The sequence below is a fragment of the Propithecus coquereli genome, unplaced genomic scaffold (assembly GCF_000956105.1).
Source record: "Propithecus coquereli isolate 6110/MARCELLA unplaced genomic scaffold, Pcoq_1.0 Scaffold491, whole genome shotgun sequence".
Taxonomy (NCBI): Eukaryota; Metazoa; Chordata; class Mammalia; order Primates; family Indriidae; genus Propithecus; species Propithecus coquereli.
In genome coordinates this window covers 554,650-568,881 of record NW_012150741.1, presented here as the reverse complement: position 1 = coordinate 568,881, position 14,232 = coordinate 554,650, and the positions used below count along the sequence as shown (strand labels likewise).

The following is a 14,232-nucleotide window of genomic DNA, read 5'->3' as shown; positions in this document are numbered from 1 at the left end:
AACGTGACCTGCTTCCTCCAGGTTGGGCTGGTGCTCAGCCTCAGGCTGGCACTAGGGGGCATGCTGCGGCCACTGAGTGCAGACAGCGGATGCCAGGCAAGGTCAGGCAGGCACTCTGCAGGCTTTGGAGGAGGCAAGGGAAGAAGGCCAAGGGGCCCGAGCCAAGGAAAGATGGAAACCAGAAAATGGAGGTGAGATGCAATAGAAGAAGCAAACTGTTTATCACTTTCTGTTCTTCCCAGCAGTTGCTCTCCTGGCCTACTTAGCATGCCGCTGCCTTCTGGGTGGCCTATTAGCATTTTATATGCACAGAAAGGGACTTCCTCACTCTAAACATCTTTGGTTGAATTGCACCAAGGAGAAAAGGAATTTTCTTTTTTTCTTTCTTTCTTTCTTTCCAGTAAGATGGATTTAGGTTAGACCCTAAAGGAGGCTTCCTCAGCTGCAAGGGTTAGACAGTTCTGCAAGGAGTTTCCCTGGGATACCATGGAGTTTGTCCACCCTGGAGAGTTTTAAGAAAGAGAGACTGCAATCTTCCTGGGATGGAGAAGTGACCTTTCAGAGTTCCACCCTGCTCTAGGATTCTGTGGTATGGATCTTGGAAAGACGGAAAACTCAAAAGCAGTCGGACACGCCACCCTGGGCAATGGGGTGAAGGCATTCTTTCCTGCTTCTCTCCTCAATGAGAGCTGTGTTCTCCCGGATACATAATCGCTAATCATCTGATTTGTAAAGATTGCTGGACTTCCCCCCACCCCCACCATGCTACTCCCCACAAGCAGCCACCCAAGGGAAAGAACTCGGCTCCTTCCCCAGCAATTACAAAAAAGAGGACTCTCCGTAGCAGATTGGGTGTCAGGCAGAGGAAGCGTCTGAAGCACGGCTGCAGACATGCCAGGCTGAACTGGCATCTCACCCAGATGGTTGGGTGCCCCTTCTCCGCACCTCCCTTCCTCAGTTCCCCAGGTACCCCTCTCACCTGGAATAGGACTGCACTGGACACTGGGGTGTGGCTTTGAGTCCTCCATCTCCAGTTGGAGCTCGTCCAGGTCCAGGTCATCTGAGAGGAGAGACAAGAAAGTGGCCCCAAACCCTGGGTCTTGGTGTCAATCAAGCCTCGCCTTTCTCCAAACGCCCACCCCTTTAAGCAGCTGTCCCCGACTAACTGCTCAGTGCTGGTCCAGCAGCCCTGCACATCCATGTCTACCCTTGGGAGAAAACGTGGGCAGCTCCCTATTATCCGCACGTGGCTTATCTGTATTGCCGGGTCTACAGCAGGCGTTTAACCTAGACCTGCTCTTTCTACTACTCGGTCCTCTCATGCCCTCTCCAGTCGGCTTAGCCCACAAGCGCTGCGGATAGCTGGGGCGGAGGCTGCCTTCATGATGGGCGCTGGCGATCACAGCGTTCTCCACTCTGGCCAGACTGTCACTGTAATTTCGTATCCACTAACACCACACATTGAGAAGGACATGGGTGAGCTGGGGTGTGTTCAGAGTTAACCATGGATAGTGAGGGAGCAAACGGTCAAAGCAACCGGGGGTGTTTAACTCCGAGGGGGCAGGAGTAAGTGGGGATATGATGGCCGTCTTCAAAGCGCTGAAGGCCTATTAGGCATAAAGGAATTAGAGTCCTACATCCTGTTTGGTCCAGAAGGTAGAACCAGGATCAATGGGTAGAATGTAGATTCAGATGGAGACATTCTAGTTCTTCCTAACAAGAAAAAATTCCCACAATTAGATCTGCCCAAGAAAGGAACACCCGCCCCCCTTCAACAGGTGCACCATAGGTCCACGTGTGCTGAAGGCAATGCCGGCACTGGGCAAACGCAGAGGAATTCAGGATGAACAAGAGACAGCCCCGCTCCCAAGGAGCTGATGGAGACTAATGAGGAAACAAATCGTCATGGCACAATGCGCAGCATCAGCTAATAGATTCAAGGAAACAAATTGTCTGCTATAATGCGCTGCATAAACTAATAGATTTACCACCTAGAAGAGAATAATTCAAACGTTTCTAGCATAAAGAAGAGATAAATATTTAAGGTGATAGATATCCAATTTCCCCGATTTGATCTTTACATATTATATGAATGTATTAAATTATCACATGTACCCCCAAAATACGTACATCTATTATGTGTCAATAAAATTTTTTTCAGCTAATAGAAAGGGTTAACATTTCCTGAGTTCTTACTCCGTGACAGGTACTGTGCCCAGCGAGTCGTCACCTTCATGGTCTCATTGGCTTTCGCGACTGCATGAGGCAGGTGACAGATAAGGAGACCGAGGCTCGTTGAGGTTAAGTGGCTTGCCCCAGCTCTCACCGCCACAGACCAGAATGCAAACGCAGGTTTGTCTGGCTACAGAGCCTGGACGTTTAAGCATTATGCTTTCCCAGCCGAGGAACTGGTTATTTTGGGGGGTTATAGGATGGGGAGGGTTGGGGGAGATTTATGGATGTATGAGCTGGACATAATTTGTCATTACAGGTATTGAAGCAGAAAGTCCCCAAGCTGAGAGAAGGCATTTCTATACTGAGTCAGAGGTGAACTCGATAATCTTTAACGATCCTTCCTGTTCTAAGTCTAACAAGAACAAGCAAATAAGTCTAGGCTGTACGGTTGTTTTTTCTTATTCATTATTGCAGCGTTTTTTAAACTAGGGCCTGTGAGCACCAACGGGTTATGGACATCCGGGAAGGCCATGAATTCTGTAAGAATTTTGAAATGATAGTCTACAATATTTTACAAGACAAAACTTTCTTTTGCAGTGATACTCCATCATTGAAAGAGTTTTTGAAGACTAAGACTCAAGTTTCTCAAGTCAGACGGGAAAACGTGTCCGAGGACCTCCGTGGTAGGAGAGCGGCCCGTCTTTAAGTGGTGCCTGTGTTGCTCGGGTTTAAGAGACAGCCCCTGTGGGCTCCTCCTCCATCGCACAAGTTCGTGGCTAGGTGACTCTGTTGCACTTGTCCCCGTCTTTGGCTCACCAGGGCTGTTTCCTGTGTGGATCCTTCCTCCCCACTTACAGGGTAAACACCTTCAGCTGGGAGCTTTCCCAGGAGGCAGGAAGGCTATGGAGCTGCCCCTGGCCCAGACCCCGTCAGGGTGGGTAGGAGGCTGGGTGTGCCCACAGAGTCCTGGCATTTCCTCCCCTCTCTACCTTTCATTCCAGCCCACCGCTGCTCTCCAGAATGGAGCTCAGCAATTCTTTGAAATCCAAACGCATGAATGGAATACAAGGGGCGAAACCCAGGGACTCTGTCTGAGGCTGGGAAAGTCACAGCCAAGGTGTTAAGTAACCACTCTTCAAACGGGGAGGAAATCGAATCTGGCTGGAGCAGCGGCTCCCGGCTTTCCTCCTGGAGGCTCATTAGCTCCCACAGGAAGTGGGGGGCCCTGCCCTAGCTCCCCTTACAGGCGGCAGGCAGCCCACGATCGCGACGCCCTGTGGTTCTCCAAGACCTAAGCCTGGTGGAAAGTTTCACCTTGAGGAAGGGAAGTTTCCATTCCTCCTTCCAGCCCCCTGAGGGAGTGTACAGCAGACATCCGGGAATGTCCCCCGGGGACAGCCGTCTGCGGCCCAGAGCCAGCCAGGCTGCTGGGCTCCTCCACATCGGGTCCTCATACCCTCCCCGGGGAGGTGCTTTGGGACACTGGCAGGGACGCTTCAGAGAACCCCCGACTGCCTGCCCAACATGTGGCCTCCATGATCTGCGTCCCGACTCTGCAACTACACCCTACACGTGTACACCAGAAGGCCGGGGCTCAGTAGTGGTAGCAGTTGTGGTGGGAACATACTTTGCCATTCACGGAACCTTTCACTCTTCCCCGACAGCCTGCGAGATATGCATTATCCTTGTCTTTTAAAAATAAGGCAACTGAGGCTCAGTAAGGTTAAAGAACGGGTCCGAGGCAACCCAACTGGCGGATGCTGCCGTTGGGTTTGGACTCTGGTTCTGCCTACAGTACACTATTCCAGATATTTTTCTTGCATGTTTCGATTTGATTTTTTTGCTGTTTAGCTTCTCCATTGAGATATGGTAGAGAGAGAGGGAGAGAGGGAAAAAGAAACCCCCATAACAGGGGCTGTTTTTCTCTCCCTCCCAGTCCTGCTTGTGTTCTGTGACAGGAGGCGGGGAGACGGAAGCACTTCTCTCTGCTCTTTCTCTAGGACACCCCCTGGTAGGCGATTCCTCAGAGCCCCCTTGGCCACCTTCCTCCCCGCTGTGCCTTTTATTCCGGCTCCACCAGAAACAGCTCTGGCCCAAGACAGCCGCACTGCCCTGGCCCTCCTTGGCGAGGCGCTCTTGCACCTCATGGCCATGGGAGTGTCACTGTCAGACTCACAGGGCACACGGGGGCCCAGGCTGGACTCGGGCAGCAATAGTCCCTACACTGTTCCTTTTGGTTCTAAGACATATTATGAGGGGAATTTTTTTTTCTGGAAGCAGGTTTACTTCAATTGATTTAATTCAATCCCGCTTGGCTCAGATTGAGGAAATATGGGTCTGTCTTCTCTGGGAATACCCCTAGGTTGAAGGAGAAGATGACGGGAGCCACAGGGCAGGGATATTAAGTGAGACGGTGCGTGTGAGGCGCTTTGCGAACTGCAAAGGGCCAGGCACGTACGAGACATCGCGGGTAGCGGTGTCACCATCCTTACATTTTCCCGAGCACCCCTGGGCGTAGCCTTGGAGAGACAAGGTGCAAACAGGGAGCGTTTCCTCCCGGGTCACGAGCAGCCCCCCTGCCTCCGTGGGCTTTCCTCAGCAGCCCCCCGAGCCTCCCCTCTAACTTGCTCCCCGCAGCCCCCGCCCGCCCAGGCCAGGGCCCCTGTCACTCACAGTGGCTCTCCGCCTGTCCAGCAACGAGCCCCAGGGGCCTCCTTGGAGCCTCCTCGTCATCAAGGTGAAAGTCCTCGGCCTCCCACTGCCCGGAGGCCTTGAAGAAGCCGGCGCACATGCCGTAGGCACAGCACTGGTAGGCGTAGGGCACCTCCAGGATCCTGGGCACGGGGACAGATGGCTGCCTCAGCACGCGTGGGGCCTAAGACCTCAGCTGGAGTTAAGGGGCCCCCAGGCACTCGGCACCTGCCCTTCCACCCCCAAGTGCCCCGGCCACTGTGCCAGCGGCCCCCGGGGCGCACTTTGGAAGCGTCTTGCAGCCCGCCTCCGGACTCTGAACAGTGCTGGACATGGTCCAGTCTTTTCCTCATTCCTCTTGAGGATTGAGATGGGAGAGAAACTTTCTGCCCGTTGTTTAAGGAGTCCCGGCAGCAGGCTCCAAGCGGGGAGCAGCTTCCCCGAGGTCACCCAGTACTCTGCTCCCGTCCCAGGCTGCAATTCTTCACATATTTAAGGAGACCGGAATTCTTTTAGTGATTCTTTGTCCTGGCCCTCTGGGAGACCCACGCCCTGTCCCTGCCCCCTGTCTGGGCATCAGAGCTGGGTTTATGTCCTCTGAGGGCAAATGCCTCGGGGCCACTCATTAGTTCGAAGCAGACAAGGCTCGGGCCACACAGGCCGCGCTGCTGTTGCTGCTGCTGCTGCGTGGAAGAGGCCTGGATGTCATTAGCACCGGGACTGGCTGTGCAGCTTGTTTTCCACTCGTCAGTGCCCTGGGCTCTGCCCTCGTTCCAGGGGCCCAGATGCTGCCCGAGTGAGGACGGACGATCTGGGTGTGGGACCAGCTGAGCAGCAACGAGCTCCAGGGGCTTCGCATCCTCCTGCTTCTACCTCGCAAGTCCCATCGTGCCCTAGAGTTGGCACTTGGGATGGGGGAGGTGCCCAAAGGGGAAGATGAGGAAGAGGAGGCATGTTCCAGACCCCGTCTGGGCTGGTAGGAGGTCGGATGAGCCCTTCCCATTCAAGCTTGGCCAAACTTCAGCCACCAGGCTCTTCTCAGCCTGAGGCCCTGTGGCTTCTCCCTGCCCCTCCGCGGCCTCCAGCTGCTCCAGGGCAAACCTACCTAGGTGTGGGGGAAAGCCAGGCCCTCACCTCAGTTTGGGGAAACTGTCTTTGGAGAAGGCCTGAGATAGAGCCAGGTTCCCTTTGAGCTTCAGATGCATCAGGCCCCCAAGTCCGGCCAGGGGCAGCGTGGTCAGCTGGTTGTCTGTCAGGTCCCTAGGAAGTGGATGGTCAGGGTTATTGGCAGTCAGCGGGACTGCTGAGGGGCAGGGCTGTGCTGGGCTGTGGCCAGTGTGCCTGAGGCGGCAGCAAGAGGAGAGGAGTAAAGGACAGATCAGCTCAGAGGAAAGCACTGAGTGCCGGCCAAGGAGGGCAGCTGAGAGTTACTAGAGGCATCATCTACAGCTAGTTCATTCATTCATTCAACAAACACTGGGTGCCAACTCTGTACCAGGGACTGTTCTAACTGAATGCCGAGCTGTCCCAGTTTGTAGGTAACAGAGCTCCCCACAGCTCCTGTGCCCAGGCCTGGGTGCCATCCAGGAATCCCTGCCCACCCCTGGGGGACCTTCCTGTTGTTGTTTGCCCGCATCGCCCTGCCCTTCCTCCTGCTTTTCTGACGATACAAAAGTCCAGAGTCCGGGACTGGACGGAGCTGGTCGTCTGGCCACAGTGGGGATTGGGTCATCCCTTCCATCCCCCTGTGCCGGCTTTGTAGCCGGAGGTGAGGACATACGTGGTCTTCCACCGGAGACACGTTAGAGGAAGCTGGGGCTCCAAACCAAACACCACGACCACAGACTGTGCGTCGTGGAAACAGCCCTGGACTGGCAGGCAGGAAACCTGGCGCTGTCACCAGCTCACTGTGTAACCAAGGGGAGTCACAAATCTGCCTGCGTTTCAATGTCCTCATCTTTCAAAGGGATAAAAATATCTGCTCTACCTATCTGGCAGGAGTAATGCAAACAGGAGAGGGAAGACGGAGGTGAGAGTTTTGCAAGGCCACGGCCCGAAGCCCAGAGAGCCGCAGCCTGGGGAGGAACCGTGTGTTGCTGGGAGCCCTAGGTTCCGGCCCTTGGCTTTGAACATGCTTCTCCCCCTGGGCCTTGGGAGCCTCACCTGTGCAGTGAGGGGGTGGGGCTGGATGATCTCCGAGGCCAGGGGGGGCAGCTAACCCAAAGAAGTCCGTGTTAACCAGAAAGAGGCCCGTCCGGTAGACGTGCCTTTAGGACGCATAGCTTGGCAAGCCAGCGGCAGGATGTCAGCTCCCCCTTGGGCAGGAGCCCTGTGCAGTGAATAACCTGCCACACGGTACGTGGCAGCCCCATCAGAGGTCCCTTCCAGCCCTGCCATATGACCATGGAGCCAGCACTGCGCGCTCCCTGTTTGTAGCCCACGTAATTTAGAGGGCCTGAGCTCCCCGGCCGCCCCACTGAATGGCAGCCCTCTAGAGTCATGCTCAAGCAGAGGGCCCCTGAGCTCTCTGAGACCCAGGCCGCCACATCTGCTGCCCCTCCCGTGTGTGCAGGAGTCCCAGGGTCCTCTTTATCAGTGCACAGAGGCTGGGGGAGGGGCGGGGCAGGAGCCCAGGAGGAGGGCTGAGGCTGCCAAACTGTTGCAGAACATTAGCAGATGATGTTCCAGAGCTTGCAAGAGGCAGGCGCTCTGTTTATCAGGCCCCACACTCTGTCAAACGCACTGTCAGAATGATTGATTAGGCTGAGGCCCATCTCCCCAGGATGTGCAGCCAAACATTTACGCATGTCCCTGTTCTGGGGTGGCCCTCCTGCCCCACCCCAGCCAGCCAGCCTATAGTCCCAGCGGGTCCCCAGCATCCTGGAGGAGAGTGCAAGGGGCACTTACAGCTTGACCAGGGAGCGCAGGGTTGAGAAGGCCTCAGGGTGGACGGAGCGGATGGCATTCCAGCTAAGGTCCCTGCGGGCAGATAGAGTGTGACAGGAGGGGACAGGGACGTGCGGCAGACTCATTGTTCCCATTGTGGGCTCTCCCTCCCCCCCATCTGACCTGCGCCCAGTAGCAGTAGCCTTACTCTTCTGGGGAAGGTACCTGCTGCTGCCCAGCTCCTGACCTGCTATGGCCAGAGGAACAGGGGACACGGCAGCTTGGCTACAGCGCCTCATGGCCCCCCAGGTACCAGATGGAGAAGTGGCTTGAGAAGCCATCTGGGTGGGGAGGCAGCTCTCCTCCTGTGTGCGTGTGCTGGGGGCAGGGGCTGTGGAGCAGGTAGGCGACGTGCGTGTCCCATCTACTCGAATCGTACATGTGCGCCACGGCTATGAGATGCCTGGCAGAGGGCTAGCGGCTCCTCCCCAGCCCACCCCTGGGTGCTGCGGGTACTCACAGGGATTGCAGGGAGCTCAGCTGGCTGAAGGTGTCAGCTCCAATTTCCCAGATGCGGTTGTGTTGGAGGCCGCTAGGGCAGCAAGAGAGGCTGGATGAGCCAGCAGGCCCAGACCCTGGCTCTGCTCCATGCCCCCCGAGCACTGGGAGGAAGAAAGGAGAGCCCCCCACTTCTCCTGGCACAGGAAGAAAGGGCCCAGCCCGAGGAAGTCACCAGAATTAAAGGGAGCACAAGGGGATCCGGTTGCCTTGGGTAAGTGGGTCAGGAGACAAAGCCACAAAACCATCCCTGTGGCCCAAAAGGGAGTCAGCTTCCAGTGTTCCCACTGGGCCTGGCTCCCAGCCCAGCTGAACTGCCCCCCACACCTCCCCATCGCCGTGGGTCCTCCAGACCCTAGCCCAGCAGCAGAGCACCGCCCAGCCCTTGGGCAGGCCAAGTGTCTGGCCTGAGCTGGGGAAGCAGAGCTCAGAGGAGCTCTGGTTGTGTAAATGGGAGACGGACCCCGGGCCTTGGCCATGTCCAAGACCCTCCTTCCTTTGGCACCTATACAAACAGGACAGACCCTTATACCTCTACCTTGCCCTGGCCCCAAAAGGCATTGCCCTGCCCGAAGCAGGGGACAGACTCGGGGGGCTCAGGAGGCCACGTTAGCTTGAGGAAACAGGAGCTGGGAGAATAGAGCTTAGAGAACTTTAAAGCGATTTTTTCTTTTGTGAAATTTGAATCCCATGTTTGTTCTTCCACATATGATTGTGCATGTCTGTGTGTATGTGTACATACATATACACACATGTTTACGGGGGTGCGGAAAACAAGAGCGCATGCTCCAAAATGCAGGGTGCTTCCAGCTCCTTGCAGCCTTCCCTCGTCCAACCCGCCGAGCCCTCACGTGGCCCCGTTCCTCCACTGGCCCTAGTCACTCCTGCACTTCGTGTTGCTATTGACTCATAAGGAGCTATCCTGAGACTCCTTTTGGACACCAGCTCGTAGGTCTGTCACCTGCTGTGAGTCCTAGGGGACTTGTGCAGGCCTCTGCCAAGCTCCCAGCCCTAACGCCCGGGTTCAACAAACTCAGAGAAGGAAGGAATGTCAGAGTGTGCTTGGCCCTTGCCGACTCCCTCCCCTCCGACCTGCCAGAGGCTGGCCTGCATGCCTCGGTCTCCCCATTGCCCCCGGACTCACATTTCCTCCAACTTCTGACACCTGTGCAGGCTGGGCAGCTCCTCGATTTGGTTGTGAGACAGTTCCCTGGAGAAAGAGAGCGGCCGGGGCTGGGCGGAGTGGCAGCTATGTGAGGGCTGGGCCCCGGCCAGGCCTGTGCTTCCTGTGAGCCAGCCGAGGGCCCTGGGGACCCACAGAGACATGGCTAGTGACACACCTCACACCAGGGCACCAGTTTCTTCCATTCGTTCTCTCTGCATTCCCCCTGCTAAGTCCCCTCCCTCTCTGGGCCTGGATGGGGCTGACTTGGCTTTTTCCAGTAGGGCTACATTAGCGCATCATGGCCTGAAGGACCCTGGGAGGGTCCTGGCGGAAGGGGAACAGGAAGGAAGAAGGGCATGGTGACAAGAAAAGGGGCAAAGAGTGTGGCACAGGGGTACTGTGCCAGCCCCAGAGAGCACAGCAGGCCCTACTGAGCACGCTGGGCGATGCCGACCCCAGCACCTGCGGCCACCGTTTACGGAGCTGGCAGGGAAGACGAGAGCTGGAGGGCCCCGGGGATCATCTGGCCAACGCTTCACCTAACAGACGGGGACCCTGAGGCCCAGAGATGGGACAGGACTCCCCATGGGCACTCTGCCAGTCAGTGGCACGGCTGAGTCTGGAGCCTGCACCTCTGAACCCCCAGTCTAGGGCTCTCCCCACACACCATCTGTCAGTCTTCCCATCTTGAGTGGCGGGGCTACTGTCCCTGGGGAGGAGCCCCAGATTCAAGTTGGAGTCAAAGGAGAGAGGAAAACTCCCCTTGACCTCAGAGGCCACTTAAGTACCTCCACAGAGCCAGAAGGGATTCGTTTTCCTGTATCAATTAGAGTAATAATGTCATTTATTGGCATTATGCCCGACGTGCTTGCTTTTTTTTTTTGAGATGGAGTCTCACTCTGTCACTCTAGGTAGAGTGCAAAGGCGTTGTCGTAGCTCACTGCAGCCTCAAACTCTTGGGCTCAAGCGATCCTCCAGCCTCAGCCTCCTGAGTAGCTGGGACTATAGGGCCGTGCCACCATGTCCAGCTAATTTTTCTATCTTTAGTAGAGATGGGGGTCTCTCTCTTGCTTAGGCTGGTCTCGACCTCCTGAGCTCAAGAAATCCTCCCGCATTGGCTTCCCAGAGACTAGGTGCTTTCTACATATTTTTTTCAACCTTCACAAATTTATCCACATTTTATAGATGAGAAAATTGAAGCTCAGAGACATTAAAAAGTGAGTCCAAATTAATACAGCTAGTAAGTGGCAGAGCTGGGCCTCAAACTCCTGTCTTACTTACTTCAAAGACCATTGTCTTTTTATTTTGAATAAGAGGGGACAGCCCTGTCCCTCTGGGGCAGGTCCTCAGCAGGGGCCTAAGCTGTCCCATTCTCCGAGAAGAGATGTGACCAAGTGGGACAGAAGCAGGAGAGGCCTTTTGTGGGACATGGGGGCGGGGCACAGCGCCAAGACTGTAGAATGCTTGTGAGCCACTTACAGCACTCGGAGCCTGGGCAGCTGTTGGCACATCCCCAACGGGAGCAGCCGGATGCCTGCGCGGGTCAGGGTCCTGCAGGGAGAACAGAGACAGAGCTGGCACCAGGCCCAGGGCCCTGCCATTCCCAGCCACCCGTCTCCAGCTCTGGACCTGATACTGTCGTGGGACGACAGGGCTAACAAAAGAAAGAAGTGGAGGGAGAGAGAGGGCAGGGGGTGGGGCTACGGGGACAGAAAAGAGCAGGCCCTGGCATCTGAGCACCACGCTCTGCTGGGCCTGGAGGAGCTGGGGGTGGGGAGAGGAGAAAGAGGGCCGCAGCCCAGGGCCTCTGGATAGCAGGCAGTCCCTGCACCCCCAGCCCATCCCCACCCCATGGCTCATAGTGGTCCATAGCAGCACTGGGTCTGTCGAACGGGGATGAAAATCTGCTCTGCTCCAAGGACCTTAGAGGGGAGGGATAGCCATTGGCAGGGAGTAGACAGAAAAAAAAAAAAACCCTCAGTCTGACCATGGGAACCAAGAACAGAGTTTGGTCCCTGTGCCTTGGGGGAGGGAGGAGAGATGGGGAGGAAGGGAAGAGCCAGGGGCTGGGGGAGACAGGGCTGTGGGGCAGGCTGCAGAGTGGGCTGCGCTTAGGGACAGGGTGTCCTAGGAAGGACCCAAGGCCAAGGTCATCTTTTGTGAACTACTCCTTCCCGGATGGAAAATTTCCCACATGCCAGCAAATCTGGGGAGACAATGCCGGCACAGAGGAGAGCTCCAGTCCGCGTGCCGTGAATGAGCCCTGCGGTGGGGGCAGCGCAGCTGACCTCCCGACACTTACTTGGGGTGTTTGCGTGTTTCGTTCATTCATTTAAATGCACTGAGGGCCTACTATGCTCTGTTACTTCCTCCCCCCCACTCCGCAGGACATAATAGAAAATACCAGAACGTCTTGGCTGGTATCAAGCTTCAGAAAGGCAGAGGAGGTGGGTTTTCCCAGGCATCCTCCCTCCCACAGGTCCTCAGGGTACCCATGGCTTGGGCTTAGGAACTCTGTAGTCATACCTGGGAAATCCAAGCATAGTAACGAGGGGAAGAGCAGCCTCCTCCCCCATCCCACTGGCCACCCCTGGCCTTGCCTGTAGGCAGTGCCACGTGGGGAGGGGGCCGTGGGCCCTGGCGCTGAGCCAGCTAGAGGCAGGCCACGTAGGGGGAAGCAAGGGCTCCGCACAGCCCTCTGGGGAAGGGAGGGGACAGCTCTCGGGTGAAGCTGCGGGGTGGAGGAGGAGGAAGGAGCGAGAATCCACTCACAGGATCTCCAGGCTGGTGGTGCCTTTGAGATCTGGGAACTCCTGGATGTCAGTGGCACCGTTCAGGGATCTGGAAACAGAGACAATGAGCTCTGACGGTGGGGTCAGAGCACCGCAGCTTCTGAGCCCTCAGCCTTCTCCCCGCTCAGGTCTCCACCTTCTGGGGGAGTGTGACCCTTCCCCAAAACCTCCCTCGAATCAGACTCAGGCCCCCGTGGAGCCTCAGCACGCCTCACCCAGACAGAGCCAGCAACCTCAGGACTCAGGCCTCAGCTCGCAAACAAAACGCCGGCGAGCGACACGGGAATCTCCTCTGTTTAACAGGCACCAGCTGGGTGCTGCCAGGGTTTGCTTATTAGAGCCTGAGACAGGGTCTCCTCTCAGCTGTCATCTGCTAGGGCTTTATTAGCACCGCTCCGTCCGTTCTCTTTAATGCCGCAAACTGATGGCTCCCCCTCCCCACCATCCCCAATCTTACTGAGGACACAGACCCACACGGGGCCTGTCCACGGCAGGAGCACAGAAGAATGAGTGTTGTCAAGGACCCTGAGGAGGCAGCATGGGGTCCAGCAATGAGCCCAGAATCTGAAGTTAAGGGTCCTGGGTTCACACCTGAGCAGGACCCGAGCACCCCATGCTCCATCTGTAAAATGGAACAGTAACACCTGCCTCGCAGGGTTAGGACGGAGATGGGCTGCAGTAACGAACGGGAAAGTGAAGCACGCGCTTCGAAGATGTTAGCTATGTAACTGTGGTGCCACGCTAGGCTGAGAGAAACCCATGAGAGCTTTTGGAAGAAGTGGGCTGGGAATTAAAAACCTGAGAGAGGAAGCGAAGGAGCAACTGCAGGCTGGGGACGATAAAGACAGCACGGCAAGGGGGATCTTGCTCTAAGGCCACTGCAGAGCCAGCCTTGAGGACACACAGTACTCGAAACCTTATTCCAGTCGTTTAAAGAACAGCTCCCATGAGCAGCTGGACCATAAAACTACAGAGGCCAGACAACATTCCTTGACTATGGAGAAGGGCCCCCTTCATCCGCCTGAGACCTGGGAAAGAAGCCGCAGGTCAGGGAGGTGAAGGGAGCTGTAAGTCCAGGCAGATCGGGTACTAGGTCTGAGCAAAGCAGAGGCCTGCAGCCCTGAAGACCGCGCCTTCCACGGGGTCGTGCCTGCAGGTGACAGGTCTGCAGGCAGAAGGCAGGAGAGAGCAAGGAGTGAGGAGAGGCAGAGTCCAGGCCGTGGCAGCCTTCAGATGCCAACTTACAGTGTGTGCAGTTTAGGCAGGTACTGGAATGCTGACCTTCCCACAAACTGGATCGGGTTATCATAAAAGTGTCTGGAAGAAAAAGGTCCAAACACCCAATTCAGTTTTTCAGCCCTTTCTGCTGGGACGAAGGCTGACCTCTGTGTTCTCCGTAGGCCCAGGGAGGAACACACAGAGGAAGGAGCCCCTCCCATCCCCCTGCCTCCCTGGTGCTTTCTAGGGAAGTGCCTCCTGCCTCCCAACCTCTGTCTTCTTTCCCCAAACGCTGGTCAGTCCCAAGAGGCCAGAAAAGCAGGACTCACATTGTCTGCAGCAGAGGGTTCCCCACGAAGGCCTTTTCTGGGATAGCCTTGATGTTGTTGTTGTGGAACCCCCTGGAAGACAAGGCCAGGGAGGAGGTGAGGACTTGGAGAAAAGTGTGGACAGGGAGAGACATGGGGCTTTTGGACAGTTGCCTAGACAGGCCCTAAGACAAAAGGGGCATCGGCCTGGAGATTCCAGGTTCGAATTTGTCCGCGATTTTTCTTCTTTGTTCAACAGCACACCTATCCCCCCCAACAAGTGTGACGAGAGTGTGGGGCAGAGCTCTGGGCTGCAGGCCTCGGGAAGCCTGTGGGAGCAACTCAGGAGCAAGAGGCTGAGTTCAGGTCCCAAGAGGGGAATCCTGTCCTTAGGCACTTGTGGCGGGAGCCCCGGTGAGTCCCCGCAGAGGAAGCCAAG

At 56.3% G+C, this 14,232-nt stretch overlaps 1 protein-coding gene across 2 annotated transcripts in view; it reads right to left on the bottom strand.

The window, feature by feature from the left end:
• The window catches only part of LGR6 (leucine-rich repeat containing G protein-coupled receptor 6), a 113,725-nt gene that overhangs the window by 3,352 nt on the left and 96,141 nt on the right, over positions 1 to 14,232 (bottom strand). For both annotated transcript variants that reach the window (XM_012655906.1, XM_012655908.1), the window contains 10 exons: positions 13,815 to 13,886; positions 13,513 to 13,584; positions 12,248 to 12,316; positions 10,955 to 11,026; positions 9,455 to 9,520; positions 8,273 to 8,344; positions 7,774 to 7,845; positions 6,001 to 6,126; positions 4,849 to 5,009; positions 980 to 1,060 (listed from right to left, as the gene is read on the bottom strand). In XM_012655906.1, coding sequence (XP_012511360.1) covers positions 980 to 1,060; positions 4,849 to 5,009; positions 6,001 to 6,126; positions 7,774 to 7,845; positions 8,273 to 8,344; positions 9,455 to 9,520; positions 10,955 to 11,026; positions 12,248 to 12,316; positions 13,513 to 13,584; positions 13,815 to 13,886 — 863 coding nt within the window. The remainder of the gene's footprint in view (positions 1 to 979; positions 1,061 to 4,848; positions 5,010 to 6,000; positions 6,127 to 7,773; positions 7,846 to 8,272; positions 8,345 to 9,454; positions 9,521 to 10,954; positions 11,027 to 12,247; positions 12,317 to 13,512; positions 13,585 to 13,814; positions 13,887 to 14,232) is intronic.